The 23,306-nt window shown below is 32.8% G+C and overlaps 1 protein-coding gene across 2 annotated transcripts; it reads left to right on the forward strand.

Annotated features, from left to right (window-relative positions):
- Positions 1 to 1,278: 1,278 nt before the first annotated feature.
- LOC113065417 (polycomb protein SCMH1-like) lies at positions 1,279 to 23,016 on the forward strand. Of its 2 annotated transcripts, none has more exons than XM_026236640.1 (15): positions 1,279 to 1,357; positions 6,700 to 6,736; positions 6,813 to 6,881; positions 6,960 to 7,036; positions 7,250 to 7,484; positions 8,766 to 8,854; positions 8,936 to 9,179; positions 15,511 to 15,812; positions 15,924 to 16,050; positions 16,799 to 17,002; positions 17,089 to 17,250; positions 18,428 to 18,559; positions 18,778 to 18,987; positions 20,111 to 20,271; positions 21,256 to 23,016. In XM_026236640.1, exons 2-15 carry the CDS (start codon positions 6,706 to 6,708, stop codon positions 21,379 to 21,381), a joined length of 2,169 nt encoding a protein of 722 aa, XP_026092425.1. In that variant the 5' UTR covers positions 1,279 to 1,357; positions 6,700 to 6,705; the 3' UTR covers positions 21,382 to 23,016. The 2 variants fall into 2 exon arrangements, with proteins under 2 accessions (XP_026092425.1, XP_026092426.1); XM_026236641.1 differs by having other exon boundaries at positions 20,114 to 20,271.
- Positions 23,017 to 23,306: the final 290 nt, after the last annotated feature.

The raw sequence follows: 23,306 nt of genomic DNA on the forward strand, positions 1-23,306 counted from the left end.
AAAAAAATACCGTAGACGGCAAGGCACAAATTTAGATATTCATTTATCTAATTAATCTATAGCCTATGCACAAAGACAATATGATCTTTTTGTCCCCTTTTTGTTTTAAAGCTTGATGAAGAGAGAGAGCGCAAGTTGCTGCAGCTGAGGAGGACAGTGATGCACGCGTACAGGAGTGATTGACAAGAAAAAATACTCCGTTACACAATCATTTCGTTATTTTCATTTAAGCTTATTAACGTTAGCGTTACAGAAAGGTCTGATTTACGCACTGTTACATTCATTGTTTTTTTTATTTTAAACAATGTCATTTGAGTTCATGATTTTAATGTTGCTGTTTCTTGTGGCAGACTAAATGAAGAGTAGCCTAATGTTTCTTGTGGCAGACTGAAGAGTAATCCGGCAGAGTTTTATACTGAAACTTTCCGTCTAAAAGTCCTTCCTTGGTCTTATCCATATTTCTTTGCACGTTGAACACACATAGGCCACAACTGGAAATAAAAAAAAAACTGCAACCGCGTTAATTGCGTTATTTTTTTTTAACGCGTTAAATATTTCAAATTAATCGAATGCGTTAACGCGCTAATTTTGACAGCACTATTAATTATATATTATGAATGTCTTTATCGTCATTTCTGATCGATTTAAAGCATCCTTGCTAAATAAAACCGTTAATTTTTATAATTTCTTTCCCCACCAAAAAACTTTTTATTTCAGATAAATGCTGATCTTTGGATATTTGTATTCATCAAAGAATCCAAAAAAAAAAAATAGTGAACTCAACTGTTTTAAATATTAATAATAATAATCAGAAAAGTTTCTTGAGCAGCAAATCAGAATGATTTCTGAAGATCATGTGACTCTGAAAATGAAAGCTGATATATATTCCAATAGAAAGCAGTTTTTTTAATATAATAAAAATATAAGCTGTATTTTGCATTAAATAAATTCAAGCTTAATTAGCAGAAGATCATTCTTTTAAAAAAATATAGATAAAAAAATCTAACAGTTCAAAAGCGTTTGACTGGTAGTGCATTACCAGTCGTATGCATTAAAACAATTAAACAGTCTTCATTATTAATTTATTAATAAGCTGTGCTATTAAATCGAAGAGCTAATTTAAATCAAGAAACTAATTAAATATTAATTAAATAATAACCATAATGAGTTTATTTTTTAACAGTGCTCTCTATTCCATTCTCTTTAATAAACAGACTAAAAGTTTTTTTGTGTTTTTTTAATACCGTGTGCGTATGAGCTGCTGTGCGTCTGCGCATGCGCAGTTCTGACCCAAACATGGCGACGGAGATCTGCGAAAAGTGCTGAAATCTGTCTACATTTCGACAAAAAAGCGAAGGTTGGTCGACATTTCCCTACTTATGTTATCTTCTCCCATGAGTTAGGATATTAGTCGTTATTATCGGATGTCAACGATGAACTTTTTCACATGCTGTGTAGGATAATTCAGCCGTTTATGTCGCCTGGTGTTCAGCGCTCTCTTTATTGATGTTATAATTCTGATCTAATAACGCGCAGATGTTTGTGTTTCGTCGTTATTGATCATATCGCTGTTGATGTGTATTAACCGGGGGTTTGTAGTCATAAACACACTCATATTTTCATATTTTCATCATCTCAGGATCAGTATTACTGCGTTATTACATCAGTAACGTCTAAAACACTGATGTTGTTTACAAAGTTTACGCAAAAATAAGAACAGCCGTTATTTTGTTGTTACTGTGGTAACGCCGTGTTTTTTAAAAGACGTGCACTTTAGTATTATTTTAAGTATTCATAAATCCCATGTAAATGCCTTTGTAATTAATTATTAAATAATATCATAACCATCTCTGTTACCAACTTAAGTGCAAAATTAAGAAAGTAATAGGTTTTAACATTAATTGTTTATTATAGATGTGGCTCTGATAATCAAATGTTTATATTTATATAATAGATTTCCCTTCTCCGTGTGTTTTCAATACATTACATAAAATGTTATTATATATATTTTAACACTTTTTTATTAAAATATATCGCACTATAGTACAATATGTAATAATGAATTAAAATTATATACCTATTTATTAATTTGTAAGTATGATACATTTCATGTTTAATTATGTATGTAAAAGTTTAGATAATAATTAATTATATTTAATATAGTTATAATTATTATATTAATGTATTATAATATTATAATTATAATTATTATTTATAATAGTAATAATAATAATACAATTATTTATCATATAATATAATTTAATAATGCTAATGGTATACCAAAGCTATACAAGTTATATACGTTTATTATGTTTTAATCTTTCATAAGTTTAAATGCTTTCATCTTAAATTTTCATTTTATATATATATATATATATATATATATATATATATATATATATATATATATATATATATATATATATATATATAAAAGTTTTTTGTTTACATAATATGTGTGTGTACTATGTACATTTATTATATATATATAAACACAAACATACATCTATATATGAAAAAAAAAATATATATATATGTGTGTGTGTGTGTGTGTGTGTATATATATATAGTATATATACATTTAAATATTGTAAATATATATTTAAAAAAAAATTTCTTAAATATTCTTAAACATTTCTATATAAATAATAAATGTACACAGTACACACAGATATTATGGAAAAAAAAATATTTTGGATGCCATTATTAATCATTTGACAGCACTAATATATATATATATATATATATATATATATATATATATATATATATATATATATATATATATATATATAGCAAAAATATTTTTTTTGACACTTTGTATAAAAAAAAACCAAGCATAATAGATCACATATTCATTTACATGTTGTATAACTCTGGTAACTGTTATTACTTTGTTGGAAAATAAGGATTAATTAAGTATTATTGTATAAATATGGGATCTCCTTCAAACAGTGTCAGAAACTTTCAGAGTCTTCGTTTTCTTTCTTTCTTTCTGATTATTCTTGTAAATGAATGTGTCAGCTGTGAGTTGTGCGGTGGAGACTGGCTGCATGATGAATGAATGTATGGCTCGTGCACAATGTGCAAATGATGGTGAGGTGGAGGTTGTGTTTGTGTGTCTGAGAGAGAAGACTGTTGTGTCTGACGGAGGCTGGATGATGATGCAGACCACAGGAAATCAAACAGTCACGGCACTAAGCCCCGCCCACCTGTCAATCATCTCTCAGTCAAGCGAACCGGTGAATCAAACTTTATTAAACGAAGCTTTGAATTCAAAATGAACATTTCTGTGAATGAGTGATTGTGTCAGGAATGTGATGTGCCTCTGGGAATGTTGGGATCCTTCGCTGTGGGAATCTCAGGGGAATTATGGGATATGTTATGATTGAAGGTGAGTCAGAGATGTCATGATACGTGCTGATGTCTGAAACGTTCATTTAATGATAATATTAATAGTAGTTTTTATTAGCTTAACTACTTTATATTTAATCAAATTCAATATAATGATATTTAATTATTTATTTTATATTCAATATTTAATAACCACATATATAATTTTTAATATAGTTATTTAAACGTTTGATTCAATGCTTTAAATTATTTGCTGGCAAATTAATAAGTAAAAACTTATTTGCATACAAGTTTTTTGTGTAATTCGTTCATAACAATATTTTTGCATGCTGTAATTGTGACATTTTACATAAACTGTTGCAAAAAAAAAAAATTTTAAACAGAAATTGATAGTAAATTTCATAAATAATTACAAAGAAATGACAAGCAGTACATTGAATTAAATGTGAAATAAAAAAGTAAAGTAACAAAGACTGAAATAGTATTTTCTTGTAAAACATGCTCAAGTAATCTTGGATTTACACCTTTGAAAAAAAAATATATATATATATATATTTTTTTTTCAGTAGAATAATTTTTTTATTAAATTTTGCTCATATTAATATTTGTAAAACTGTATATATTTATTCTGCTTATATTTGTGCGTAGCCTTTATATTTGTGCGTAGCTCTTTACCTACTTTTTGTTAGTTTTAGATTGTTGTTGTATTTATTTTATTAAATATGACTCTTATCCAGTTGATAATAAACAGAATAACTCAATATCAAAACCATTTCAGGAATATGATCAGTTTTATGGGTCTTTATGTTAGTTTTAGGAGCGTTTTATCTGATTTTTATTAATTAATCGGTGCACCATGCAACACTATTTTCACGACAGTTAAGTGTGTGTAAAAATGCTGCAATACAACGTTAATGAAACCATGATGTTACCTTGGAATTTTAAAATCATTTATAATTTATTTTGAATTTGAGGTCAAAATGACATTTAAATAGATTCTTGCATATTTAGATTATGATTTTGGTTCTGATTTCGGTTCAGCGTAATAATTCTTTTATGAATCTTAAGGAAGTTGTGATAGTTTTTATTCTCAGTTTCACTGGTGTTGCAGCTTTCATCACACACGTGAGTAATTAAAGCTGAAATACCAGCAAACGAAGTGTTTCAGAGTCTGTGGGAAGTGATTAGTGATGACCTCTGACCCCGCACACATCATTAGAGATCAGAGACGAGATCTCCACACAGAAACTGACCACAACAGAAGATGAAAGGAAAACAAAGATTTACAGGGAAATACTCTGTCATTTCTACTTCAAACTTTAGTGTTTAATTCAATCTAACTTGACATTTTCTTTGTAATTATTTGTGAAATTTCTAAGTGAGAATGTTTATTTTTGCTATTTTATTATAAGATTTATCCAAAAAATGTATATATATATATATATATATATATATATATATATATATATAAATGTTTTGCACACAATGGATGTCATTCATGAGGAGACACGCAGAGTTTTTATACAGTAATTGTGAAAATCTTAATTTAATTTAATAAACTGTATTTACATAACCATTTTACATTAAATTGTTACATTAACTCTCATGTTGCACTCATTTTGACAAAAAAAAAAAGCAGGTTAATGTTATCTAACTGAACTAAAACTTTCAGGGTATAACAACTTCACAAAGAACAAATACACTCACACATTATATTATAAAAATTATTATTTCCTTTTTTTTCTTTTGATAATTTTTGTATTTGGGGGGTGGGGGTTGTTCTCCACATTATTATTACACTTATGTGGTTCCCGGTCAAAAATGACAATATAAATATCTCATTATGCTACTTTAAAGCAAATAAATGACAGAAAATATTGTATTCATTCGTTCTTTTCACCTGTCCAAGACACTGTTGTTTTAATTTCATTAATACACTTTGAATTCATTAATTAATTAATATTAGAGTTATTTATTATATTATATTATAGCTTTTATTAATATTTCGATTTAAATTTAATATTGTTTTTTTGTTGTTATTTTTGTAAAAATGTTTTAATTGGTTTATGTAGACTTTGTTATTTCCCTACCTCACGTTAAACTAAACTAGAAAGATGAAATGCTGACTTGTCAACTAGAGCTGAATTTCTTTTTTCAAATTCGATTTTATTTCAGGTTATTTTTAGTTTTAGTTATTTTAGTATTGTGCTGAAACTAGCTGAAATAAATGTAATTTTTGGATATTAAATTTTATTTAAATGAATGTTTATTTTGAGTAATGACTTTTATTTCTATGTTTTAGTTATTTAAAATTCATATTTAATTTAATTTCAGTTAAAGTTGTAATATAACTTCTATGGTTTTAGTTTTAGTTACTTTAATTAGTAAATCAAGTGAAAATGCTGCCTTGCCAACAATATAAAAGTTGAAGATTATATTTTATTTCCTTTCATGTTAATAATTGTTATGATTATTATATTTGTAGTTTTAGTTTTTTTGAGAGAGAGTTTTGGCGAGACATCGGGAGCTTTAGCACAGAAACACTGGGATTATTCACTGTCCGGGGAAAGTGATTGAGTTCTGATCGAACAGGACTCTCTCATCAGATTCTTTGGTTCTTCAGCGTGTGAAGGAAGTGTGTGTTTGCGTAGGCGGCTGAAATGAAGTGTGTTTTGGGAAGTTTCCATCCTTCAGCAGAGAGTGTGTTTTCTGTTTCATGTCCGTCTCAGTTTAACATGAATAGTTCTTCTCATGAGTTCACACGAGCCCTCACTGAATCTGGGAGGAGAACAGATCACTAACTTCATTTTCAGAAGTGTGTGTTTTTTTTTTGAAAAATTGTGTTAATGTAATTATTATTTCGTCTTGAGAAAAACAAAAATATCAGTTTCCATTTAAAAATAACTTGAATGAATAAATAAATATATTTATTTATTTACCAGATATAATATATAGGTATCAAAATTTATTTCAAAATACAGTAAAAAAATATATTGTCAAATGATATTACAATTTAAAAGAGCTTTTTTGTGTTTTAATAGAAATAATTTGCTCATTTGATGCTCAATTATCATTTATTATTGATGGTCAATTATTATAATAGTTATTATCATTATTAATGTTGAATTTATTTTTTGCTGTAGTGTGTGAATGATAATTTGGTAATATTAATTATTTGAAAACAAATGCAACAGAAATGAATTCCCCTTGTGCGGAGCACCAACCCTGCAGAAATGTACAAGTAATTAATTAATCAACACTAGGAAAAGAAATAAAAGAAACAGAGTTAATTTGTAAAGAAGCTGTAATCCTGAACTAATGTAGATGACCTCTGTCCTCTCACAGCAGCCGATGCTCAGCATGGTCCGAACACCACTGAGAGGTAAAGAGACCCCAAACATTGATCAGAAACACTCTGTGTGTGTGTGTGTGTGATGTGAACTGAGCTCTGGTTTCAGATCTCAAGGACAGTAAGAAGGACGGAGCGGGCCGGAGCATGTCTCTCTCAGGTCCTGGACCGCTCAGAGGTACTGGTGTTGATCTGGGAGTGTTGAATGTGAAGCTCAGAGTCTGTGGAGCGCCTCATGTGTGTTTCTCTGCTGCAGTGAGCGACTCCTTCTCATGGGAGGGGTATTTAAGAGAGACCTCGTCCGTTCCCGCTCCTCCCAGCTGCTTCAGACAGGTCAGACATTAACCCTTTCATGCCTTCTGTCTCTGATTGAGAGTTTAGAGATGTTCACTTCTTGTAGTGAAGCTCTAGTCAAATCTTGAGTGATTGTGATCAAGTTCTGGACGGAAGCAGCTCAGCTTCACTTGATTCTCCATCAGTCATGTTTTAGAGACTCAGATCTGATCCTCAATGTTTTGGGATGTTAACTGAGTGTTTGTTCTCCAGTCTCTGATTCCTCCCTCCAACGAGTTCAAGGTGGGCATGAAGCTGGAGGCCCGAGACCCTCGTAACTCCACCTCCACCTGCATCGCCACGGTGATGGGCTTGATGGGCGCGAGGCTCCGCCTCCGTCTGGACGGCAGCGACAGCACCAACGACTTCTGGCGATTGGTCGACTCCGCCGACATCCAGCCAATCGGCTCGTGCGAGAAGAAGGGAGACATGCTGCAGCCACCGCTGGGTACGAGTGATGTCACTTCCTCCCACTGACTGTGCATCTTAAGAATTTAATTTTAGATCAGGTTTTGGTAATTTTGTTGTGTGTTTTAGTCTAATCCCTTTTTTAAGTATATTTATTTAGTTTTAATTAACATTTATTTGAGTTTTGGTTTAGTTCTTCAGGTTAAACTGAAGTTAAACGATAAAGAGAAATTGATTCTGAAATAATTATGTATTTAATTTCAACACATGTAAATTATATCATCTTCTCTAATGTTGCCTGTCTTCAGCTTCCTGATTCTATTAATATTTATTAATATTTTATTACTTATTTAGTATTATTAATATTTCTGTTCATTTTTATTTATTTATGGTCATTTAGATTTTAGTTCATTTTTGCAATTTTGTTGCATTTTAGTCCATTCTGTCATATTTATTTGGCTTTTATTAAGTTAAATTTTAGTTCTAGTGATTTTGGTACTTCATCTTAAACTAAACAAAAAATGAGAGAATTTACCTTTATATTTTACCCTTTTCCATTTTTATTTTAGTTTACATATTTAGTTATTTAAAAAAGAAATAGTCTTTTTGGTTTTCATTAAATTTTAAGTTATTTATTTAAGATTTTAGCACTTCATCTTAAACCAGACAAAAATTAGAAAGGTTTTACTTCACAACTAACTTGAAATAATTTTTTGTTATATTTAGTTTATTTCAAGTAACACAAATATAGTTTTTCTGTATTTCGTTTTAGTTAACGGTAACAGCGCTTGTCTGCTAAGAAAAGTACATCCTAATGTCACTTTACTTCCTGTTTTAATTAATACTGTCATTTTTATTATATATATTTTTTTATTATAGATTATTAATATTTAAAAAAAATTATTTAGCATGTTTTATTTTTATTTTGGAGTTTATGAATATTTAAAAATATATATTTAGCATATTTTTTTTTATATGCCTGTTTTTTTGTTGTTTTTATTTGTTGTAATATTAGTACTTCAACTTAAACTAAATGAAAATTTTGGCTTTGTGACAAAAAAATCTATATTTATTTATGTATTTAAAATAAAATGTGTAAAAATCGAATGGAATATAAAAAAAATACATATATATTTTTGATATTCCATTCAATTTTTACACATTTTATTTTAATGAAAGTTTTTTTTACAGTTAGCAATATAAAACATTGGTCTGCTGCAGGAAATGACATCGTCTTCTGCTTTGGCTGTTGATGAGATTAATCTGAACACATGAGCAGAATTACGGATGATAATTGTGTCTCTCTCCCTCATTTTCTCAGGATTCAGGATGAACGCCTCGTCGTGGCCCATGTTTCTCCTGAGGACGCTCAATGGAGCCGAGATAGCACCAGCCACGGCGTTTAAAAAGGTGCCGAACCTCCACAGAAAGAGAACTGATGTACACAGAGGAGGAAGGTTTTGTGACACTGACGCTCTGTGTTTCCGTCAGGAGCCGCTGCGGCCGCCTCAGAACGACTTCAAGCCCGGCCTGAAGCTGGAGGCCGTGGACAAGAAGAACCCGTACCTGATCTGTCCGGCCACCATCGGCGAGGTGAAGGGGGAAGAGGTGTTCGTGATGTTCGACGGCTGGAGGGGGGCGTTCGATTACTGGTGCCGCTATGACTCCAGGGACATCTTCCCCGTGGGCTGGTGCTCGGTCACCAAACACAGCCTGCAGCCGCCCGGAAACAGCAGTGAGTGACCGATGCTGTACACCAGTTTAGTGGCCTGGGAAGGTTATAGGTTCCAATCCCACACAATGAAATTATTTGAAAAAGAAAATAAACATAAAATATTAAGTACATTTAAAAATGTGAAATATATTATTAAATAACAAACATTAAATTAAATAGAAAAACCTAAACTTGATGTACTAAAATAGCTAAATCTAAAACTGAAATAGAATTAAAGCTATGTAATAAATGAAAAATAATAAATCTGACTAAAAAAAAAAAACATATATATATATGTTTGTGTCAAATTTGTGTCAAACGTAATGTTTTATTTTGGATAAGTAAACTTATTTTATTAATGTTAGTTCTTGTCAAGGCAAGATTTCTTATTTTCATTTAGTTTAACTTAATGTATCAAATTAACTACAACTAAAACTGTAATAATTGTAGATAAAAAAAAAAAGACAAAATAACTAGAATGTTAACTAAAATTCAATATTTCAACAGAAAATATCAAAATAAAAACAATATATAAAAACTATGATATGGTAAAAATGACAAATCACTAGTTGTAAAAAGACCAAGACAAATGCATTTTTATTTATGAATCACTAGATGACTTAAAGTGCATCTAAGATGAAATGCCTTGACAGCTAACTGTAATAAAATAAGTTTAAGCTGAAGTACTAAAATTAGAAAAAGAAAGGTTAGTGTAAGTATATTAAAGACAAAAGCACATAAAAGTACTAAAACTTACAAAAATGTAAATGAAAACTTAATATATATTTATAAACAAAGCTAACTCAAAATATTATAAGTACTATGATCTGATTTAATAAACTAAAATAACTGGTTCCCCTGCTCTTCTCTATCCTGTAAAATAAAGAGGTGTAACGAGCTTGTGTGAGCTGCAGGGGGCGCTACAGCGCTCGGAAACACTCGGGGATCACGTGACCACTGCAGGAGGAAGACAGTCCCAATCAAGGCTGTCTCATTCTTTCAGCTGTTTTTAAGGTGTTTCTTTTGCAGTTTCAGCATTTAAAACTTAATGTGATCATAATTGGGTCTACTCTAATGTCTGCTTCAATCTTTCCTAAACTTAAACCTCATCTGGGTTGAAATAAAATATACATATATTTGAAAAAAAAAAAAGAATGATTTTTTTTCATAGGAAATAAAAGAAGATTCAGTTAATGTGTTAGCTTTAGTGCTATTTTAGTATTATGGATTTATAGTTATAATGACTTTGAATTAGTTTTATATATATATATATTGCTTTGATTATTTTTTTGTATTTATATTTCATTTTTAGTAATTTATTACTTCAACTTAAACATTTTATTCCTGATCTTTCAGTCAGCTTCACTGTTATTTAAGTATCACTTATTTAATATTCTAGCATTTTTTAGGATTTTAAATTGACTTTTTATATTTTCAGTTTTTATTTTTAGTTTACATTTTAGTCTTTTTTTAATACGCTATGTGTATATCTAGATAGTAAGTACAGTATATTGTGTGCAACATAATAATATTGCTATTGAAGGTGAACGTTTGGCTCTCATACTCTCAGAATACAGAGCAGTTTTATGATTAGTAAACACACACTGAAGTCATGAATTAGCTGGGATTTAATCCAGATCTGGTGTTTTGAGTGGAGTCAGTCTGAGCTATAGATGATGATATACGCCTTTCCATTCATGTTCATTCGGCCGCAGCTGGAATTCATTTTGTGTTTGCAGAAAATATTCCCCAAATTATACAAACCTCCGGATCTCACGTTGCAGTGTTTGTAATTCTGCGCCACATGTTGTGTTGTGAATTACAGACATTTGTTTAAAGGATTTGTTTTGGAGCTGGATGACATGGAATGACCTGCGCTGTTTGTTTTTTTGTAGCCCTTCCAAGTAATTATGTGTGAATGAGATAATTAGTGAGCGAGCCGCGCGGGTCACGAGGGATTCGAGAGTTTGTCTGAAAATAAACAAATCGCACACTTAGACACACATCTGTGCAAAAAGACGAAGAATAACCAGAGAAACTAAACAGACGGAGAGGAAAGTGGTGAGAGTGTTTACAGTAAAGACCAACTAGAGAAAAGCTTTTTACTGAAAAAAATCACACATACACTTAAACTAGATTTTCCATTGAATTAGTAGTCTCTTAAGTCAGAAGTCTAATTAGCGATTAGAAGGCTGCATTAAAACTCTTTGTGTCTCTGATGTTCAGGTGGGACATATCGAAAATACTGCTAAAAATCAAGGTTGCATTAAACTGATCCAGAGTGACAGAGTAAAGAGATTGAGATTGTTACAAAAGTTCTTTTAAGCTTTCTGTTTATCAAAGAATCATGAAAATCAAATGTATCACAGTTTCCACAAAAATATTGCGCAGCAAAACTGTTTTCAACAGCGATGATAATCAGAAATGTTTCTTGAGTATATTATTCTGATTTCTGAAGATCATGTGACACTGAAGACTGCAGGAATGATGCTGGAAATACAGCAGGAATAAATGTGTTTTTTACTGTACAGTTATAGGGTAGTGGGTCATGTTAAAACTCAATATCTGCATGATCGTTGCCATATGCTTGAGTACAAGTGTGTCACATCTCTGGCAAACTCTTTTTCCTCCCACAACCCTCTAATTTAGTTTTACTGGAGTTATTTAGGATAAACATACACTCGTATGCACAGCCACACACTCACACACTCACTGTGTGTTAAAGGACAGGATGTGTTCAGATGAAAGTGTGTGTTTAGTCAAGCACTTTCAACAGATACGCTACATAAATAGGCCTCCTGTTTATTTAATGAACAGAGGCCATATTAAATATTATATGAGCTGTTCTGAATATGGTATATTCATTCTAAATGCAGGCAGTTTATCTGTAGTTTCTGCAATACTTGTTACCAAAATTTGTGACATCAGCCCTGTTTTCTAGCAATTAATATCAAATAAATATCCAATAACAGCCTCATTGTATGCATCACATTGTGACAGGTTCATGAAATAATTAGAGGCATGATAATGAGATTACACTGCCACAGTTATCTGCCACAATAATCAGTCTACATAACCACAATAATCAGACTATATAACTATAAATAAACACTATGAAGTTGCTTGAATAATTAGACTATATAAAACAATATTCAGACTATATATCATAAGTAGACTATATATAGTAACTGCAGTAATTTGATTAAGTAACCACAATAATCAAACTGTATAACAGTTATGATCAGACTACATAACTACAATAATCAGACTTATAACCAAAAATAATCAGACTATATTATCCTAATTAGACTATATATAGTAACTGCAGTAATCAGATTATGTAAACACAATAATCAAACTGTATAACAGTTATGATCAGACTACATAACTACAATAATCAGAAAATATGACCACAATAATCAGAAAATATGACCACAATAATCAGACTATATATAGGGGTGTGACGGTTAGTATATAACCGTGAGACCGGCGGTTATAGTTGAACACCGTCATTAGAACTCTATAACCGCCAAAACCGTGTCATTAAAATATTTTTTACAAACATTTTTTATCAAAAATTATTTTCATTTTTTAGATAGGATCATAAGATGCGCAATATATCGGGAGACATGGTTTTTACCACTTAATGAAGTTTTGTAAATCGTCAGACATGATATTTACCACTTCATAAAATTTTGCTTTGTAGAAAACCTTTCTTAAAAACGATTTTCGTTTTGTACAAATTTTATCTTAATTTTAATAAATGTTTCATCAACCAATTGCATGTATTTTAATAAATAAAAAGCAAGTAAAGCACACAATGATAACCGTGACATGGAAGCACCAGCGCGCAGCGTTCACTTGCACTGCACTGTGACCTAGAGCACATCTCATCGTAGGCCTATGCCTCATACTTTAGCATTAAATATCTTTGCTGCATCCTTTCTAGAACAGACAATGGCTCTTTTTTTTGCGGCTCGCATCAGCAAAGCATTGCATCGCCATAGACCGCAAAACAAGCAGCGGATGGCGGGCGGGTGCGGCTTTGAAATTTGCTCTATGATTTCCATGAAGCAAAAAACGAGGACGGAATCTCGAAATCCAGTCATGAAAATGAAACTTGCATTTTAATATGGACAGTCATGGAATTTGCCAAAGTTAGCATAATAATCAAATCAAATCTCCATATGGACCAGTATCTGTAAATGTTAAGCCGCAAAAGTTGTTTAAAATATAAATCCGTGTTCTGCGCGTCTCTGTGTGAATTAATGAATGGCAGAGACGTGCAGGTTTGTTTACTACATAGACTGAAACGCATGACGCTTGCATTAATTTCAGCATCTGAGCTTCAGAGTTCTCTCTCCTTCAAGCGATCTGAACTTTTCAGCTCATCTCAATGGACACACAGCGCACCTGTATTTGACACTCTGTAAACTCTGTGTGAATGCGCATGACTCACCGTCACTTTACTGATAGTGCTGTTTCTCACACATGCAAAGAGAGAGAGAGCGAGAGTCTTACCACGCTTAAACAACACGCTATATGTAAACTATTCTTTGTTGTCTTCTCCTGTCAAAATAATGGATTAAATTTAGAAATATTCATATTCATTTTCGAACAAGCAGAAGACATACCAGTTTCTCCGGTAGTGGGCGGAGCAAATGGGCAAATGGCAATGGCTTTTTTTTTGCGGCTCGCATCAGCAAAGCATTGCATCGCCATAGACCCCAAAACAATCAGCGGATGGAGGGCGGGTGCGGCTTTGAAATTTGCTCAAAAAACGTTGGCGCGGATGATGAGTTTTGTGACAGATCTCCTTAATAAACGGAGGTCTGAAATCTCTGCCCCTTTACCGATCAGAGCGCCCCCCAATCACCCCCCCCCCCCCCCCCCCCGACGGTTATGTTATGAACCGTCACATTTGACTCACATCATAACCGTCATCACCAATTCTGAAACCGGCACACCCCTAACTATATAACCACAATAATCAGACTACATGACCACAATAATCAGACTACATAACCACAAATAATCAGACTACATAACCACAATAATCAGACTATATGACCACAATAACTACACTATATAACCACAAATAATCAGACTATATAACCACAAATAATCAGACTATATAACCTCAAATAATCAGACTGCATAACCACAATAATCAGACTATATGACCACAAATAATCAGACTATATAACCTCAAATAATCAGACTGCATAACCACAATAATCAGACTATATGACCACAAATAATCAGACTATATAACCACAAATAATCAGACTATATAACCTCAAATAATCAGACTGCATAACCACAATAATCAGACTATATCACCACAAATAATCAGACTATATGACCTCAAATAATCAGACTGCATAACCACAATAATCAGACTATATGACCACAAATAATCAGACTATATAACCACAAATAATCAGACTGCATAACCACAATAATAAGACTACATAACCACAATAACCAGACTATATAACCACAAATAATCAGACTATATAACCACAAATAATCAGACTATATAACCACAAATAATCGGACTATATAACCACAATAATCAGACTATATGACCACAAATAATCAGACTATATAACCACAAATAATCGGACTATATAACCACAATAATCAGACTATATAACAACAAATAATCAGACTACATAACCACAATAATCAGACTATATGACCACAAATAATCAGACTATATAACCACAAATAATCAGACTATATAACCTCAAATAATCAGACTATATGACCACAAATAATCGGACTATATAACAACAAATAATCAGACTACATAACCACAATAATCAGACTATATGACCACAAATAATCAGACTATATAACCACAAATAATCAGACTATATAACCACAAATAATCAGACTATATAACCTCAAATAATCAGACTATATAACCACAAATAATCGGACTATATAACAACAAATAATCAGACTACATAACCACAATAATCAGACTATATGACCACAAATAATCAGACTATATAACCACAAATAATCAGACTATATAACCACAAATAATCGGACTATATAACAACAAATAATCAGACTACATAACCACAATAATCAGACTATATGACCACAAATAATCAGACTATATAACCACAAATAATCAGACTATATAACCACAAATAATCAGACTATATGACCACAATAATCAGACTATATAACCACAAATAATCAGACTATATAATCATAATAAGTAATCAAATTATGTAAACACAATAATCAAACTAGATAACAGTTATGAACAGACCGCATTAGCATTTATTTATTATTATTAAAAAAATGTTACTTTATTTTTTCCATTTTGCAGTCTCCGTTCCAAAACTGGGTTCTACACCTTCCTCCTCTTCCTCTTCCTCTAACCCTAAACCGCCCCGGCGCTCCATGCCGATTCCTCACCGCCTGCCGACTCCTCTTCCTCAACTCCCCGTGCGGAAGGGCATCAGGGGACGGCGGCCGAAAAGCGAGACCATCGCATTGCTGAAAGCCCTGGCCGTTTCCACCGTGGCTCAAGACACTGAAGATCAAGGAGAAGCCACACCCCAAACCACACCCATTTCCCAGCATCCCCTGCGTCAATACAAGAAGAGAGGACCTAAACCAGGCAGCAAGGTAGCATTAAAGGACTTATGTGTGTATTTATGGACGACTGTCACATTTGAAAAGGATATGGAGGTTGTCATTTGGTGAAATACTTCAGCAGATTGTGTTTTTGTTTCTCAGAGGAAGCCCAGACTCCTCCAGAGTGCCATGTCTATAGAAGCCAGCTCAGACTCCAGGGTCCCCATGACTCAGATGCCCAGCGATGGACTCCCTCCTCTGGGATCCCCCTCATCTGTGGTGTCTACTGGTAATAAAATGAGCTTGTTCACAAATATAGCTGCTAGTGTGTCATAAAAGGGAGAAAAAGCTGACTTCTTGATCACAGTATGACTACATAACCACAATAATTAGACTAAATAACCACAATAATCAGAACACATAGTAACTACTTTATACTTTAAATTTGTCTTTGACAATGGTGACATCAATAATCAGACTATATAACTAAAATAGGTAGGCTTTATACAGTAGCTGCAGTAATCACAATTATCAGAACATATTAACAGAATAGCCTACTTAAACACAATAATAAGACATTATAACTACAGTTATCAGACTATATAACCACAATTATCAGACTGTTTAATCATAAGTTGACTATTTACAATAAGTGCTATAACCAGACTATGTAACCAGTTATCTGACCGTATCTGACCCATGTTATAACCATAAGAGTACATACTGTAACTACAGTAATCAGAAGATGTAACCACAATTATCAGACCGCATAACCATTATAATGACTATACTTTGATCAGACTACATAACCACAATACTCAGACATTATAACTACCGTAATCAGACTATATAACCACAATTATCAGACTTTATAACCATAAGAAGAGTACATACTGTAACCACAACTATCAGACCACATGACCACATGACTATCAGAGATAACCTCAATAATCCATTCAGATCTGTTTTAATGCAGTAGGTCATGGTGTTTCTGTACAGTAGTGTTTATACATGCCTGTCCTGTCCGTTTCCATCAGTGTGTGTATACGTGAATAAACACGGGAACTGTGGCCCACATCTGGACCGTAAGCAGGTTCAGAGACTGCCGGATCACTTCGGGCCGGAGGCGGTGAATCTGGTTCTGCAGCAGACGGTTCAGGCCTGTCTGGACTGTGCGTACCAGCCCAAAGTGCTTCTGGGATGCCTGCAGAGCCAAGGCGGCGGAGGAGAGGTGGTCAGAGGTACTGATGAGTGCTTAACCACAAACCTGATTCAGTGTGATTTTAAAACACTCACAATGATGAAGTATCGTGGTTTGTCTCTCTAGTCCGGACAGATGGTGGGAAGCGGTTGGTGAAGCTGCCGTCAGCGTCGAGCGCCGGGTTCGTGTTGCACTTCCTGGAGCGAGTGTGTCGACACCTGCAGTGTGATAATCTGTTCAGCAGTCAACCGTTCAGTCCACAAAACACCTACGACCGCGCTAAATCAGGTACATTTACAGGCTCAGACTGGCCACAAGAGTGTCTGGTATTCTGATGGTGTGATACACCACTTGAAATTCATTTAGAAATGTTTTTGTTTATGTTAAAGGAATAATTTACCCTGCATAAAAAGTATTTCTTAATTTACTCAGTCTTAGGTTGCTTCAAAACAGTTGAAAAAAAAACCTGTTGTTCGATCAAATGTTAACTAATGTACTGTTGACTAAAGCTGTTAAAACTCATTCTTGTTCATTGAAATAAAAAATAAACAAAATATAAATATAAATATAAGATATATTAGAAATTAAATATAAGAAAATGAAAGTGCATCAAACTACTAAAATGAAAACTAAAATGAAAACTGAAAATATATAAAAATAAAATCGATTTTGAAATATTTATAAAATCAAATTTATAAATATTAATAGATAAAACAAAACTAAATAAATTAAAATGAACTAGAATTAAAATGAAAACCGAAAATGTAACTATAAAAGCTCACTCAAAACATTCTATAAGTACTATAACAATATATAAATAATACAAAAAACAAATGAAAAAGCAAATAACAAAACGACTAAAACATAACTACAATAAAACTGACAAAATGAAAATAAAAGCTAATTCAAAATATTCATATATACTGTAATAGTATATAAATAGTACTAAAAACGAATTAAATTGACAAAAACAACAAAATTATGAAAATGTAAGATAAAGCTGAAAATAAAATAAATACTAACTTAAAGTATAATAATATTATAGTAGTATGAGAGGAATACTAATGACAAAAACACATTAAAAAAATAACCAAAATGTAAACTAGATTTAAAATTAAATCAGATAAGATAAAAAAATAAAAGCCAATTCAAAATATTAAGCAATGTTATAAGAGTAAATACTGTAGATAAAACCTAATAAAATCTAACAAAAAGTAAAAAAATTAAAAAAATAAAATAAATATATATATATATATATATATATATATATATATATATATATATATATATATATATATATATATATAAACCTTATTATAAAATATTAATACTATACTATTATAAAACTGCGTGTAAATATTACTAAAATACCAATGGTAACAATCTTCTAGATGAATCTCTGTTCCACAGCAGTCAGATTTGAAGTAGATGAATTTTGATGATATTTATTTGTGTGTTTGTGTAGTTAAAGAGGAGATGGTGTCAGACGGTCCGTCTCTGAACAGAGGTGTGAAGCGGATCTCCAGAGACTCGCCCCCGTCGTACTGCGCTCCTCTCTCCCCGAAGATCCTGCACACAGACACACACCCGTCAGAAGGTACAGCACACACAGACACACACCCGTCAGAATGTCAGAGAGGCTTTCACAGCACTACCTTTCAAGATGAATTACATGCTATATTTATTCAACTCATTTCACTAATGAGATTATAAAACGGTTTTGTTCAGTGTGATTTCTAAAAGAATATGGAAATTATTCCTACTGAATTATGGAGAGGAATATATATATATATCTGTGTGTGTGTGTGTGTGTAGCGGAGACTCTTCCTCCAGAGGAGAGCGGATTACTGAAGGAGCAGCGCTTCATGAACTCCGCCTCCAATTCCATGACGCCCCGCCCACAGACCTTGAGAAGCACCTCAGAGTACCAATCAATGCCCAACAACCCGTATTACCATGGAAACGGGCCGCCCCTCCGGAGACGGGCGTCAAACCCCTCCCCACAGACACACAGACGAGTGGAGGGTGAGTCTCTGCAGACATCACTGAGTTTATTCAGGACAGGAATGTTTTATTTTTATATTTTCTGTTTCCATTTTAATCTCAAAATCTAAAGTTTTTGTAATTTTTTGAATGTCTGTGTATTTTTATTAATTTATATTTTCATTTAGTTAACTAATAACCCCATGGTAGATCCTTATAATTATAAATCAGCATTCATTAGTATTCATTTTATTATTATCATTATTATTATTTTTTATTTTTTTATTTTATTTATTTAATCAGTTTATTTGTCAGGGAAAATGTACAAAATACATTAATCTTACGAAGAGATGTTTTGTACGAGAGTTAGCAAATGCTAATTTCCATCTGCAGTCCCGTTAGTTTAAACGTTGTGAATCTTTCACTTTTTTATTGTAAATAAAATAAAATAATTTAATAATTTATATTTTAGTTATTTATAAAATAATTTAAATAAAAAACAATTAAATAATTAAAAATGTGATTTGTTTAACCGTCATACCATACAACGATTAATTAATATTAAAATATTTAAGTATTAGGAGTGTTTAGTATATCTTTCAGTGCATGCTAATGTTTTGTTTTTGCCTTAAATACCAGGTAAATACTGCTCAGATTTTTTTAGTTAATATAATCTGAAAGGTATTGAGTACATTTAATATTAATAACTTTATTCACTATAAAATCATTTGTATATTTTCAAAAATAAACGTCTTAAGCCATTTGATATTTATTTGCATGACATTTTAAATGTAAATGTATCGAAATGTTTATTTTTTTAAAAACATTTAAATCACTGGATCATATAAATTAGATATTAACACATGGTCATATAATATTTTAACAATTTAAGTCTCAACATTTTAACAAAAAGAACAATAATAAAATATATAATGTTACAATAACATTAGATTTCAGTCTATAGTGCATCGAACTCAATTTCAGAAGAACAAATCCTGTGTTTCATGGTACGACGAGACCTTCACATCTCAGTAACGCTCACACAGAAGTCTCCGAAAACTGACAGGAGACAGAAAACATCAAAGACTGAGAGCGAGAGAACCGCATCAGCATAATCACATTAGCTACAGATCCAGCACATCTCTCTCTCTCTCTCGCTCTCCAGCAGCCAGCTCTACCACAGGCCCCGAGACAGCGACGGACCGAGAGCTTCCCAGAATCCCCGGCAGGAGTCCGTCCTCCTGGTCTATAGAGGAAGTGATGCGGTTTGTGCGGGACGCGGACCCAACAGCACTGGCTCCACACGCAGAGCTCTTCAGAAAACACGTCAGTGACCTTCACGCGCTCTCTGTGCTTTTAGATCTGTCTGTAAATCAAGCTCAGCGCAAGGGAGAGCGGGAACATGCATCATCTGTGTTTACACTTGACTGGCGAGGCTTACGTTCATCTGCACACACACACACACACACACACACACACCCCATCTGGACAGTCTCACATGAGTAACTCGAGTTACTAAATTAACTTTGTTCTTTAGTGCTAGTATTAAAATAGTGTGAAAGTAATGCTGCTATTATCATGCAGAAACATTCCTCTAGCTCAAACAGTTCAGCATTGTGCAAGCAACACCTAGGTCAGGGGTTCAATTCCAAGCAAATGCATGAATTAATAAATAAAAAAATACCTTAAATGCAATGCAAGTCACGTTTGCTAAATGCATAAGCATAAACACACCGACTAATTGAAGCAACCTTTTTTTTAATTATGCTAAAATGCTTTTCTCAGAAATCGTTAGAAATATTATTTACTAATTAAATTAATATTGATAATATTGCTTTTGCATATTCATTAAAAAGTGTTTAAAATAAATACATTTGCATATTTTCTTAGCATTTACTGCATTTTGAAGGTATTTAAATAAACTGTATAATATAAAAATTATACAATTTAATTGGCATAATATTATTTCGTTTTTTTTATTTAAAATATATATTTAATATTACATGATAATTTTATTTACCATAAAAAAACAGTAAATACAATAATTATTTTTTTTTATATTTATATAAATATATATTCACAGCAGACTGTTTTTTTTCAAAGTTTAACTTGACTGCATATCTCAGTATTTTTGTGGGGGGTCCAATCACATTTAGTCCTTAACATTCTTCCAAAGAAAGTAAAGAATAAACACTTGAAGGGTCAGGTGTAGGTCGTGAATCGGAGCCTCTGATTGGCCGCCACTGGTGTTGACATCATCGCACATTTAGAGTTTAATTGTTGTAAACCTCGTGTTCTTGCTGTCTGCAGGAGATCGACGGGAAAGCTCTGATGTTACTGAGGAGCGACATGGTGATGAAGTACATGGGGCTGAAACTGGGACCGGCACTCAAACTCTGCCACCACATCGAGAGACTCAAGCAGGGGAAGCAGTGAAACACACACACACACACACACACGCCGTCTCCCCCTGACGTTCATCTGCAGCCAGAGCGCACTTTGAGGAACATTAGTGCCGCTCTCTGGGATCAGCCGTCGGTAAACAGGAGCATTCGGTCGGTTCTTACCTCCTGCGATCAATCAGCTTCACAGGACGATTATCTCGCTCCTAGAAATCGTTTCTGCGTCTGATGTTGGTTATGTATTGCTCTACCTCTTTGTGACGTCATACTAGTCCACAGATGTTTCTGACATCACTTCCAGCCACCGAAAATCTCGTTTGTATATTTCACTGGCGTCAAACAAAACACATGCTACACAATCCTAAGGGGAAACGTTCGGCCAATCATTATCATATACAGTCCAAAGCCGTACGACTTTGTTTCTTCCGTCAAACGCAAAAAGAGACGTTTTGAAGAATGTTCACGCTGCTCGTTTTCACGCGATTATGCCTCATTATTTTTGAACCCTTTAAACTGCTTTTTTTATGGTTGCAGATTAAATTTGAGCGTTTATCTTCAATAATAATAAACATTATATTTGTCAATCATGCATAAATTAAAAACAGGCCTGATTTTTGCTCTCAAAGTCGTTGCATGGTTATATCTGACTATTTTCCAAATGCATTTATTAAAATCAGTTAGAATAAACATGGTTAAATACGACTAGCTAAATTCATTTAGGTAATGTACGAGATACTTATAAATGTAAAATACATAAACTTGGTTTTAAAACACATTTTGTTTATTATTAGTACTATTTCAGAAACTGGCCGGTTTCGTTTATGTATGACAAGAAAAATATGAATCACGTTCACTGTGAAATATAAAATTGAAATGCAATTTAAATACATAAATCTTAAATTTAAGCCTAAATGCTAATGAATACCTGTAGGTTTGATCACTGCTTTAAAAAAAAAACTAAAATCACTGTCTAATATAGTTTCCCGTGTGCTTTTTATCCGCTCTTCTTCTATGTATTTTCTCCTTCAACTCATAGTTTAGTCTCGAGTGTCAGGAGTATCGAGCGTTCGTAATGACCCAATGCTTTCGAGATAACGCTGTTTGAGTTGGCTTGGTCTTTGTTACAGAAACTCTTATCTCGGGAATGTTGGGAAGTCAGGGTTAGACATTAGAGATCACCAGCAGCTTCAGAACAGTATTCAAGAGACAGAAACACAGCGTGCCGTGGAGAAATGAACACGTTTGTCACTCAAGAACTCGAAAAGCCGTCAAAACTGGTTCATTTCAATAAAGCGTCTCTGTAGAAGAATCACTAAAATAGTGTTTTCCGTCACCTTCCAGCTCGAAGTTATAAATATAAAACTCAGCAACAGGAATGTACAATTTTGTAGAGAAGAAATATTTTAAGATAAACATGTTGTATATGGAGGTGGGACGTTACAGGGGGCTGTTTATTTGGGATGTGTGGTTTAATATACCTTGTACTGCCTTCCAGCGCTCTTTATTCACTTCTGAACCGCTGTGTTAAACTGCCTTGCTTTACTTTGAGACCTCTCAGGATTTTGTCCATCTTTTGTAAGGTAGCATTTCAAGTTAGCCGTGAATGTGATCGTTTAGACTTTTCAGTTCTTTTGTTGACCTTTTTGTAATAAAAAGATGTATTCGTAAAGTTGTGCCATATTAGATTCATCAATCCTTGTTATGAAAACACACACAGACACACACACACACACACACACTTCGAATCTGGATAACCGGAGACATTTTTAATCGTGAAAATTTTAAAGGTAATGCATTCGTCACATACACGTTTTCGACGATACAAATAATAAATAAATAATTTAAAAGATCACCAGACTCTTCATTTCATTCTGTTACACATTCAGTTGTTTACAAAAGCTCTTCGTTGTTTAAAAAAACAAAAAATCAATACTTAAAATTTCAATATCTATAAAAGAG

This window comes from Carassius auratus, chromosome 48 (assembly GCF_003368295.1).
Source record: "Carassius auratus strain Wakin chromosome 48, ASM336829v1, whole genome shotgun sequence".
Taxonomy (NCBI): Eukaryota; Metazoa; Chordata; class Actinopteri; order Cypriniformes; family Cyprinidae; genus Carassius; species Carassius auratus.

Coding starts and splice junctions, on each gene's coding strand:
- LOC113065417 (XM_026236640.1), top strand. CDS start 6,706: ATGCTCAGCATGGTCCGAACACCACTGAGAG. Junction 17,251..18,427: donor CTACGACCGCGCTAAATCAG/GTACATTTACAG, acceptor GTGTTTGTGTAG/TTAAAGAGGAGATGGTGTCA. Junction 18,560..18,777: donor AGACACACACCCGTCAGAAG/GTACAGCACACA, acceptor GTGTGTGTGTAG/CGGAGACTCTTCCTCCAGAG.